Here is a 12,381-nt window from a genome sequence, read left to right as displayed (position 1 = left end):
AAAAAAAAAAAAAAAAAAAAAAACACAAGAACAAAGAAAAACAAATGCCTTTTACTGTTTCACCTTTCTTCTCCTGACAGGTTAACATTCTAATAAAATGCGATGTCTGACTCCCACACAAGACCCAAGAGATGGGAAAATTCTATCCTCTTCCTCCACTAAGAACTCTAACTACCAGAAATCCTATTCTTCTGACCTTTAACTTATGTGCTAAGGTGTTGCCTCTGGCTTCAAGAGATTACAGATGGCTCATCAGCATGAATCATTTATTTATTACAAGCTCTAAATAATGGATCTGGGCCAGGCGCGGTGGCTAACACCTGTAATCCCAGCACTTTGGGAGGCCAAGGTGGGTGGATCACGAGGTCAGGAGATGGAGACCATCCTGGCTAACACAGTGAAACCCCATCTCTACTAAAAGGACAAAAAAGGGCATGCTCTAAGAGGCCTCTCATGCTGTAAGTGTAGGGCATGGTGGCGGGCACCTGTAGTCCCAGCTACTCGGGAGGCTGAGGCAGGAGAACGGCCTGAACCCGGGAGGCGGAGCTTGTAGTGAGCCAAGATCATGCCACTGCACTCCATCCTGGGCAACAGTGCAAGACTCCGTCTCAAAAATAAATAAATAAATAAAGGATCTGTAAGTCCTTTGGTTTTCCTAGCACGGTTCCACTGAGGCTAGAAAAATCAATGAATACGGCTGGATGCCGTGGCTCATGCCTGTAATCTCAGCACTTTGAGAGGCCAAGGCTGGTGGATCACCTGAGGTCAGGAGTTCGAGATCAGCCTGGCCAAAATGGTGAAACCTCGTCTCTACTAAAAATTAGCCGGGTGTGGTGGTTGGCACCTGTAATCCCAGCTACTCAGGAGGCTGAGGCAGGACAATCACTTGAACCCAGGAGTCAGAGATTACAGTGAACCAAGATTGCGCCACTGCACTCCAGCCTGAGCAACAAGAGCAAAATTCCAGTCCCCAAAAAAGAAAAAAAAAAAAAAAAAAAAGATCAATGAATACAACTCAGAAAGTCTTAACCATTTCATTAGAGAGGTTACAAAATATGTCTAAAGAGAATGCTGACTTCACCAGCTGAATTACTTTAGGAGCAGAGAGAACTAAAAGAGGGAGGAAAAAGACGAGGTACAGTAATCCCAGCAGTTTGGGAGGCCGCAGGAGGATCATATGAGCCCAAGAGGTAGAAACCAGCCTGGGCAACAGAGTAAGGCCCTGTCTCAAAAGAAAAAAGAAAAAAAAAGATGAAGGAAAAACTGATGTTTGGTTCAACTTTTTTGTCCCTTATATATTTTCCACTTCACTAGTGTCCAGATGTCCTGTTAGACTAAACCTTCATCTGTCAGACCATCACTTTCTCAATCTCAGCACTACTGACCTTTTATACCACCAGATAAACTCCTTCTGTCGGGGGCTGCCCTATGTCCTGCCTGTGGTTTTAAGTAGCACCCTGGCCTCTATGCACTATTCAGTAGCACATTCCCCCCAAAGCTCTGTTGTGACAACCAAAGATGTCTCCAATCATTGCCAAATGTCCCTTGAGGGAACAAAATCGCTCCTGATTGACAACCACTGTGTTAGATAATACAAATGAGACTAATTTATCTCTCTTTTTTGTATCAATCAGGTTCTTAAAGACTTAGTTTTATCAATTTCACACAATAAAACCTGGTGTCTTAAATAAGCAAGTGTTATTTGTACAAACCAAATGCCTACAAGTCACCACTGAGGTCCCTTACTCCCTCACTCCTCCATCCAACATATCAGCACTCCTGACTATTTTACCTACGAACTTTGTCCAAAATTCATCAGTCTCTCCATTTCCCCATCTCAGTAACATCAAATCTATACCACTTCTTTCCTCACCCTCTGCGACAGCCTCCTAAGTGGTCTCCCTGCCTTCCTTCCTGTTCCTCTACAGCCACTGCCATCTAGTCTATACATCAGTCTCTTATCAGGTCACTACAGCTTCTATCGGGTCCTGTGACTTCTTAGCATAAAGCAGTCTGGTGTTTCCTGTCACCCTTAAAATAAAATCCGCCTACTTCTACAGCCTGCACGGCCTCCTATGCTCTGGAACCTGCTTCCCTCTGCACCTCTTTCCTTACCATTCTCTGCCAGCTCACTCCAGCCACACTGGCATTCTTTCTAGCCTCAAACATGCCATCCGACCTTCATTTTGTTCCCATTCCCTCTATCTGGAGGTCTACATACCACATGAGCATTACCCATCAGATCTCTGCTTAAAAATCACCTCTGCAAGCCAGGGGCAGCGACTCATGCCTATAATCTCAGCACTTTGGGAGGCTGAAGTGGGCGGATCACCTGAGGTCTGGAGTCCAAGACTAGCCTGGCTAACATGGCAAAACCCCATCTCTACTAAAAATACAAAGATTAGTCAGGTGTGGTGGCGGGTGCCTGTAATCCCACCTACTCGAGAGGCTGAGGAAGAAAAATCCCTTGAACCCGGGAGGCAGAGGTTGCAGTGAGGTGAGATCGCGCCACTGCACTCCAGCCTAGGTGACAGAGCAAGACTCCGTCTCAAAAAAAAAAAAAAGTCACCTCTACAATAAGACCTTCTCCGACCATCCTGCCAAAGAGGTTTCCAAATCACTCTCTCAGGTGTTTACATGTCTGAAATCTGCTTTCCCCACTTGAATAGTAAGCTTTATGAAGTAATGGACCATGTCTTATTAACCATGTATTCCCAGAACATAAGAAATGCCTGGCACAGCTGGGTGCAGTGGCTCATGACTGTAATCCCATCACTTTGGGAGGCCAAGGCAGGCAGATCATGAGGTCACGAGTTCAAGACCAGTCTGACCAACATGGTGAAACCCCATCTCTATTAAAAATACAAAAAAATGGCCGGGCGCGGTGGCTCAAGCCTGTAATCCCAGCACTTTGGGAGGCCGAGACGGACAGATCACGAGGTCAGGAGATAGAGACCATCCTGGCTAACACGATGAAACCCCGTCTCCACTAAAAAAATACAAAAAACTAGCCAGGCGAGGTGGCGGGCGTCTGTAGTCCCAGCTACTCGGGAGGCTGAGGCAGGAGAAAGGCATGAACCCAGGAGGCGGAGCTTGCAATGAGCCGAGATAGCACCACTGCACTCCAGCCCGCGCAAGAGTGAGACTCCGTCTCCAAAAAAAAAAAAAAAAAAAAAAAAAACAAAAAAATTAGCCGGGCATGGTGGCGCACACCTGTAATCCCAGCTACTCAGGAGGCTGAGGCAGAAGAACTGCTTGAACCCCGGAGGCGGAGGTTGCAGTGAGCCAAGATCGTGCCACTGCACTTCAGCCTAGGTAACAGAGACTCCATCTCAAAAAAAAAAAAAAAAAAGTTCCTGGCACATAATACATGCACAAAAATTGTGATGAATTAATGGATGTCTTTGGCCAGCAGGTCAAATGTGTCCATTTAGGAGCCACAGGTGACTTTCTACTTCTGAGACCAAAAGTCAGTCTCTCCTCAAATTCACCACTATAGTACACACTCACATGACAAGGTAATGATAAAATGTTCACTCTCAAAGGAAGCTTTTTGTGCTTTTACATTTTCTAAAAGAAACTGAGGCCGGGCGCGGTGGCTCAAGCCTGTAATCCCAGCACTTTGGGAGGCCGAGACGGGCGGATCACAAGGTCAGGAGATCGAGACCATCCTGGCTAACACGGTGAAACCCCGTCTCTACCAAAATACAAAAAAAACTAGCCGGGCGAGATGGTGGGCGCCTGTAGTCCTAGCTACTCGGGAGGCTGAGGCAGGAGAATGGCGTGAACCCGGGAGACGGAGCTTGCAGTGAGCTGAGATCCGGCCACTGCACTCCAGCCTGGGCGACAGAGCAAGACTCCGTCTCAAAAAAAAAAAAAAAAAAAAAAAAAAAAAAAAAAGAAACTGAATAGTACTCAAATCATACACAAAAATCTTAGGAGACTCTAGGCCATAGAATTTGAGGAGACCACACACAAGGGTTACAGTCTACAAGGTGCTAAAATAACCTCTATCTATGGGCCGGACACAGTGGTGCCCACCTGTAGTCCCAGCTACTTGGGCGGCTGAAGTGGAAGGATTGCTTGAGCCCAGGAATTCAAGGCCAGCCCGGGCAACACAGCAAGACCCCATCTAAAAAAAAAAAAAAATCCCTATGTACTAAATTGAAAAGGCTCAAAATGCTCAAAACCCACAAATGCCTAGAAACATGAGAAGAAAAACAAAATCAGAACCTAACTGATATCTTTACTGCTATGAGGAAGATCATCAATAACACTTTGATAATGACAAATAATAATACATTTATGCAGAGCTATGGTTCATCAGATTCTCATAGCAGCCATAAAGAATTGGTGAGCTGCTGCTTTTGGCCACAATCAAGTTTAATTAGAAAGTTTAGGCCAGAGCTGGGCACGGTGGCTCACGCCTGTAATCTCAGCACTTTGGGAGGCCGAAGCAGGTGGACCACAAGGTCAGGAGTTCAAGACCAGCCTGACCAACATGGTGAAACCCCGCCTCTACTAAAAATACAAAAATTAGCCAGGCGTGGTGGTGGTGCCTGCAATCACAGCTACTTGGGAGGCTGACGCAGGAGAATCGCTTGAACCCAGGAGATGGAGGTTGCAGTGAGCCAAGACCGTACCACAGCACTGCAGCCTGGGCAACAGAGCAAGACTCTGTCTCAAAAAAAAAAAAAAAGAAAGAAAATTTATGTCAGGCGCAGTGGCTCACACCCGTAATCCTAGCACTCTGGGAGGCCAGGGCGGGCGGGTCATGAGGTCAAGAGATCAAGACTATCCTGGCCAACATGGTGAAACCCCATCTCTACAAAAAATACAAAAATTTGCTGGACATGGTGGCACACACCTGTAATCCCAGCTACTTGGGAAGCTGAGGCAGAATTGCTCGAACCCAGAAGGCGGAGGTTGTAGTGAGCCAAGATTGTGCCACCACACTCCAGCACCCTAGGCAACAGAGTGAGACTCCATCTCAAAAAAAAAAAAAAAAAAACAAAGAAAAGGAAAGGAAAGGATAAATAAACATGAAAAAATTCTAGCGGGCATGCAGTTCACTGTTTTTTGTTTTGTTTGTTTGTTTTTTCAGACAGACTCTCGCACTGTCACTGGGGCTGGAGTGCAATGGTGCAATCTCAGCCTCCCAAGTAGCTGGGATTACAGGAACACACCACCACACCAAGCTAATTTTCTGTATTTTTAGTATTGACGGGGTTTCACTATGTTGGCTAGACTGGTCTCGAGCTCCTGACCTTGTGATCCGCCAGCCTCGGCCTCACAAAGTGTTGGGATTACAGGGGTGAGCCACCACGCCTGGCCACAGTTCATCGTTAATGGTGACTGCTTTAAGAAAAAAAAGCAGGAGCCAGGCATGGTGGCTCATGCCTGTAATCCCAGCACTTTGGGAGGCCAGGGTAGGAGGTCAGGAGTTGGAGACCATCCTAGCCAACATGCAAAACCCAGTCCCTGCTAAAAACACAAAAATTAGCAGGGCGTGGTGGTAGGCACCTGTAATCCCAGCTACTTGGGAGGCTGAGGCAGGAGAATCACTTGAACCCGGGATGCAGAGGTTGCAGTGAGCTGAGATCGTGCCATTGCACTCCAGACTGGGCAACAGAGTGAAACTCCATCTCAAAAAAAAAAAAAGGGGAAAAAAGAAAGGAAAGGAGGCTGGGCACAGAAGCTCACACCTGTAATCCATGCACTTTGGGAGGCCAAGTCAGGCTGGTCTCAAACTCCTGACCTCATGATCCACCTGCTTTGGCCTCCCAAAGTGCTGGAATTACAGGTGTGAGCCACCCCGCTCAGTCTGTATTTTCAGTAGAGATGGGGTTTCACCATGTTGGTCAGGCTGGTCTCAAACTCCTGATCTTGTGATCCACCCGCCTTGGTCTCCCAAAGTACTGGGATTACAGGCATGAGCCACCATGCCTAGCTAATTTTTTTTTTATTTTCAGTAGAAACGATGTTTGACCATGTTGGCCCAGCTACTCTCAAACTCCTGACCTCAGGTGATCCACCTGCCTGGGCCTCCCAAAGTGCTGGGATTACAGGCATGAGCCACCATGCCTGGCCTTGATATCCATTTTTTAAAAACTGAAGTTGGCTGGGCATGGTAGCTCACGCCTGTAATCCCAGCACCTTGGGAGGCTGACGCGGGTGGATAATTTGAGGTCAGGAGTTCGAGACTAGCCTGGCCAACTTAGAGAAACCCCGTCTCTACTAAAACAAACACAAAATTTAGCCAGGCAAGTGGTGCATGCCTGTAGTTCCAGCTACTCAGGAGGCTGACGCAGGAGAATCGCTTGAACCTGGGAGACGGAGGTTGCAGTGAGGCAAGATCATGCCACGGCACTCCAGCCTGGGGGACAGAGTGAGACTCTGTCTCCAAAAAAAAAAAACAACTGAAGTTTAGATGTGACAACACCAATTAGTAAGTATTTATGCACTGACAATGTGTTTACCATTGTACATGGTATAGGCCATGAAACATGGTCCTGCTCTCCAGAAGTTCACAATCTAACCTAATTTATAACCTAGATTTATGTCAATCATCTAATTGTTTTGAACATTCACTATTAGAAAACTGAACTAGCTATTTTAAGTATTTCTCCATTTATGACCCTATGAGAACAAATCACCTAAAATCAAAGAATTCTATATCTATACCATCAGTCCCAAGAATGCTGCTTGCAATTAACAAACTGTTATATCCTGGGAAGTGGTTAATGTTTATGAAGGGAGGAAATGTGGGTAGAATCTTTACAAATAATCCAATTATATACATATTACATACAAGAAATAAAGAGGAAGGACCAATATCATCTCTGGGTAGTTAGATTTATCTTTTTCATTACACTTCTTTATATGCTCTTAATTCTCAACTAAGGAACATGTATCAATGCTACAAAAAAGAAAAAAATACACATCCTCCTCCCCAAAAAAACATTCTTTTTAAAGGTGCCAATGCAATCCATGAGGGTTACTAGTCCATCCCAAAGCTTCCCCTCATCTGACAAAAGTGGCAACAACCAAACTATGACTTTCCAAAAGCTGACATTACAGAGAACTGATGGAAAACCACCAAGAATCATCCAAAATCCAAGTGTTCCATTTATAAAAGATTTAGTCCACAATGTCGCCCAATTAGAGCATAATCCATAATGAAGACATTATTGCTAACAAGGGACGTGGAATGGGATCTGGGTCACTCTTCCATAACTATTTGTTCCTCTCAAACCAATAAAGAAAAGTCTGTGTTAGCAAAGTATTTAGCTGACAATGGAAGTACATAGGAATCATGATGTAATTCATTTCCATCAGCTTATCCAAGGAGGAAAAAAGTACAGAAGAAAAATATTAGGTAGGTAATTAGGGAGCCTCTCAAATGGTAACTTACATAGGTACTCCCCTCCAAACTGGAAACTGAAGGAGTCATCACCATCAAAAGTACTGAGTCAATGAACCACAGATACTCAACAGTGATACTGACTACAACGAACTGGTACTGGATACCATGTGCCAGACTGTGACAAAAATCATTTAAGCTGTGCCTCAGTTTCACTTCTACTTTACAGGATTGTTGATAGGACTCAAAAAGATTAGGAATGGAAAGGATTTTTATCACTTACCCTTGGCTATACAGTGATTGGTAAACAAGGATGTGAATTCAAGCAAACTTCACTTGAAAGCCCACTCAAAAGAAAAGTATAGACACTACACTACCTTCATTCAAAAGTATAAACATTATACTACCCCTTCCCCAATCTCGCCTAGCTGTCACAACACTACCATCTCCCCAACTCAGACTCAAGCCAAATATCCCCTAGTCATTCTGTACTCCCAGATGCCCTCACTGGCTTTTACTGATCAGAAACCTATACGAGAAAATATGAAGAGACCAGCCGATCATGCCTGTAATCCCAACACTTTGGGAGGCCAAGGTGGGTGGATCACTTGAGGTCAGGAGTTCGAGACCAACCTGGCCAACATGGTGAAACCCCATCTCTACTAAAAATTCAAAATTAGCCAGGCATGATGGCATGCATCTGCAATCCTAGCTACTCGGGAGGCTGAGGCAGGAAAATAGCTTGAATCCAGGAGGCAGAGGTTGCAGTGAGCCGAGATGGCACCACTGCACTCCAGCCTGGGTGACAAAGCAAGAGTCCACCTCAAAAAAAATATACACACACACACACACACATATATATACACACATGTGTATATATGTGTATATATGTATGTATATGAAGAGACCATCTGGAAAGAATATTGTCCTTATTAAAAGCCACTTTTTAAAGACCTGCCTGTCTAAATCGAGATAGCAGGTTTATGCCTTATTACCTAGCACTCCCATGGAACCCAATGTTAGTGTGTATTTCCCTGGATAGATACAGTCCTGCATCACTAACATTTACTCATGGCTTGCCAGGGTGCTCTCATTCTGAAGTATTTTAAATCAGTTCTAATAATGCTACAATTAATACTAACAACAGCTACCATATACACTGACCATTTATTATGCGACAGGCTCTACAAACACTGTCTCATTTCAACCTCACAACTCAATGAAGTAGGCTGTCCCCCATTTTATAGATGAAAAAGCCAAGGCTCAGAGAAGGAAAGTAATTCGACCAGAGGTCATGCAGCTGGTAACTAAATCTGACTCCATGCAGCTAAAGCCTCCAGAGGTCTTGCCGTTTAATGATTAAAATGTGATCTCCTCTCGGACATTGGTTTTTGAGAGCTGCCTTCCAACAACAGATCTGCTCCACTACACATGAATCCCACTATACCCATGTGCTTACCTGAACTTCTTCATTTTCGTCCACTAGGAGGAAACTCACAACCTTCTCAGTCATCTTCTTCCTCTTGGTCTCCTCATCCATCTCTTCTGCCTCCAGTGACCCCTGGAGATTACTGACATTGTACACAGTAACAGGGTGTCTCCTTTTGTTACCCCCAGAATGAGTCCTCTTCTGGCACTCCAGGCACAAGTTGATTTTGCAGGTCTGGCACCTCACGATTGCCCTCTGCCTAACACCTGGTAAATGCCCACTGAGACCCTTGCAGAGGTCACAGTAAGGGACATGGCCAGGTTTGAGTCTTATCCGCTCATGGTTTCTCAGGCGCTCCTGCCGATGGAGCTCCTCCTCGCAGCGGAGACACTGCAGACTGCAGCACTCATCACACTCAAAGATAGCTTCATCAGTCCCGCTGCAGGCGTAACTTTCCTGGCACATCAGCCCCGGATTCAGGCCCTTCTCTGCTGGGGATGTCTGGGCACTCATACTCACACTGGTAAGGAAACACACCCACCATATAACAGTCACTGAGCTTGCCCCGGGAGTGAAGACAAAGATTTGAGTCTGAAGACTGCACGAAACCTCCCCAGGGTTCTGAACACTTTAAAAAAGAACACCTTTCATGTCCTCCTGTTATAGCTCTGGACAAACAAATGTTCAAATTTTTAATTTGCTGCCTCCAAGACTCTTGTATTAGCAGCAACGTTGATTTGGTTTAATGGTTTCATCCTCCATAAAGTGTAAGCAAAGATGTGGTCAAAATTGACTTGGAAGGGTCTTTTATGGCTGAGAGAGGTCTGATGGGTTCACGGTGGTGGGTTCACCGGTTGGACATCAGCTACAAAGTTTTGGTAACGAAAGAAAGTCGTCAGGAGCTTTTCAATATAATTCGACCTGAAGTCAGTATTTCAGGGGATACCTAGAATAGGGGAAGGAAAAGGATTTCAATCATCCAAAAAACGGAAGTGCACCTTAAAAAAAAAAAAAAAAAAAAGAATGTGACTAAATTAAATACTAGCCCAAAACTGCTGAGACAAATCTCATTACTTTTTTTTTTTCTTTTTTTCTGAGACAGAGTTTTGCTCTTGTTGCCCAGGCTGGAGTGCAATGGGACAGTCTCGGCTCACCGCAACCTCCGCCTCCCAAGGAGCTAGGATTACAGGCGCCTACCACAGCGCCCAGCTAATTTTTGTATTTTTAGTAGAGACGGGGTTTCACCATGTTGGCCAGGCTGGTCCTGAACTCTTGACTTCAGGTGATCCGCCTGCCTTGGCCTCCCAAAGTGCTGGGATTACAGGCGTGAGCCACCACACCTGGCCAGAAATCTCATTTTTTATCTTAACACTTACACTGGCTTGTTATATAGCAGGCGCAGTGGCTCATACCTGTAATTCCATCACTTTGGGAAGCCGAGGTGGGCAGATCACTTGAGGTCAGGAGTTTGAGTCTGCCCAACATGGTGAAATCCCATCTCTACTAAAAACACAAACATTCGCTGGGCGTGGTGGCGGGCGCCTATAATCCCAGCTACTAGGGAGGCTGAGGCAGAAGAACTGCTTGAACCCGGGAGGTAGAGGTTACAGTGAGCCGAGATCTTGCCACTGCACTCCAGCCTGGAAGACAGAGTGAGACTCCTCAAAAAAAAAAAATAATAATAATAAATATTTTCAAAATTATAGCTAAAGTTCCTCCTCTTGACAACAAACACCACCTCTAGGCCCAAGGCATTTAAGAGACTTTGCTGCTCTATTTCCCAGACTGGAATTTTCTGTTCATTCAGTTATTAAATTCAGAATCTAAATCACTAAGTGAGTAGTACTTGGAAGGACAGCCCTCTGCACCCCCACATGCATCCCACAATTGGGAGGAGTGGAGAGGTTTGTACAAAGCTAACGAAAATGTAATAATAAACTTTAGATCTATCAAATACCTGGGCCCAGCCGGTTAGCCTTGTAACTGGATTGTTTCAACTCCAGTTAGACATATACTAAGGACTCTAAACTTAGAAACAATAGTAACAATTTCATGTTTAAAAACAATTTTTTTTACTTTGTAATTCTTCTGTCCCTTCTTTCACTAACTACCAAAAAAAAAAAAAAGGAGCAACAGGCCTCTACTATGACCTATGGCAAAGCCAGGCCTGCAGTGAATAAAAACAAGTAATTTTTCTCTTTGTCACTTAAAAACTAACTTAAAAATAACTTCAAAATAGGAAAAAAGATAACTGGGGCAAGAAAGGGGCTTTTGTCACTTTGACAATTATATTCCTAATTCCCACTAGCCTTGACCCCCATTCCAAGGCCCCAACAAGGTGTAAAGCCCTGCCTTTCTGATAGTCACTCCTCCCCTACAGTAATCAATCTATCAATCTTATTTTTAGATAAACAAGGAAGGTGAAGGGAGTGACTAGGGGATCTTATTTACACTCTAACCTCAGACATGCCCAGCCAACCCCCAAAACAGAAACAAAAATCAAACTTGTCACAATTGAGAAAAATATAAAATCATCCTTAAAAAGTACACCTTACCCCTGGCCATGTCAAGCAAACATTTTGTCCACTCTGGCCCCCACCTCGACACCTCTCCCCGGCCGGGGACTCCTCACCCTTCCTTCCACCCGGACACCACCGCCACAACCCGAGGGGCAGGAGCGGAGCCTAAGAACAAAGAAGGTCCCCCAAAATCCCCCCCACGCCGGCAAAACCCGGAGCCGAATCCATTGTTTATACCCCCCCCCCCCCCCCCCCGCCGCACCCGCCCCTCCTTCCTCCCGAGGGCAGCCGGAGCCCCAGGACGATCACTCGCCCCGCGCTGGGCCGTGCCCTCCCCGCCCTGCCCTGCCAGTCGCGGCCCGGGGATCCCACCACGGAGCAGCTCGGCCGCAGCAAGGCGGCGTCGGGGGGCCGCAGGGCGCTGGTGGGGACAGAGGCTGTTCCTCAGGACACCGGCAGATCCATCCTCATCTCCATCTCCGCCACCCTCCTCCTTCGTTGCCTCCCGGGCTTCCTCCTCTCCTGTTGTCAGTTGGGATCAGCTGATCGGAGTGAACTTCTCCCAGCTTGGACTAACAGGAAGGCGTGAGCGGTGCGCCCAGAAAGGGAGGAGCGAGAGAGGGAGGAGCCCGGCGCCAGCAAGGGCGGAGTGCGCACTGCCTCCTGGGAGATGTAGCTCCTCGCGGCGCACTTTCGCCCCTCATCCCGGAAGGGAAGACTCTGAATGACTACAACTCCCAGTACTAAAGAGGCTGCTCTTGCGAGGAGGCGGTAGGGACCGGCTACGGAGGATTTCGGGACTTGGAGTTTTTGCATTGAGTGTGGTATCCGCAGGTTTCAGCACGTTCTTTTGGGTTGCAACTGGGAAAGGCATGGTGCTGCGTTAGAGAACTGATGTAATAATGTCTAGTATAAGTGGGAAATGGCGAGTCAATTAATTTGAATTCAAGTAACCCTATTGAACACCATTCCCTCAGAAACGTGTGAGCACAGGCAGTCTCCACTTTCCCAATTTCACTTCTCAAAAACTAAGGAAAAGACCAGAAAGAAGTGATAAGAGGATATAGGTA

General features: G+C 46.0%; 1 protein-coding gene across 3 annotated transcripts in view; it reads right to left on the bottom strand.

Moving 5' to 3' along the window:
* The window catches only part of ZFYVE1 (zinc finger FYVE-type containing 1), a 60,801-nt gene extending 48,832 nt beyond the window's left edge, over positions 1-11,969 (bottom strand). For 2 of the 3 annotated variants that reach the window (XM_023183118.1, XM_023183139.1), the window contains exons 1-2: positions 11,684-11,969; positions 8,823-9,738 (exon numbers count right to left, since the gene is read on the bottom strand). In XM_023183118.1, the coding sequence (XP_023038886.1) occupies positions 8,823-9,305 (483 nt within the window). In that variant the 5' untranslated portion in view covers positions 9,306-9,738; positions 11,684-11,969. Of the gene's footprint in view, positions 1-8,822; positions 9,739-11,347; positions 11,471-11,683 lie in introns of those variants that run through there. The other variant, XM_023183128.1, reaches the window with a different exon arrangement.
* Positions 11,970-12,381: the final 412 nt, after the last annotated feature.

The sequence above is a fragment of the Piliocolobus tephrosceles genome, chromosome 6 (assembly GCF_002776525.5).
Source record: "Piliocolobus tephrosceles isolate RC106 chromosome 6, ASM277652v3, whole genome shotgun sequence".
Classification (NCBI taxonomy): Eukaryota; Metazoa; Chordata; class Mammalia; order Primates; family Cercopithecidae; genus Piliocolobus; species Piliocolobus tephrosceles.
Note: the sequence above shows the minus strand (reverse complement) of the source record. Positions and strands in the feature narration are given on the sequence as shown.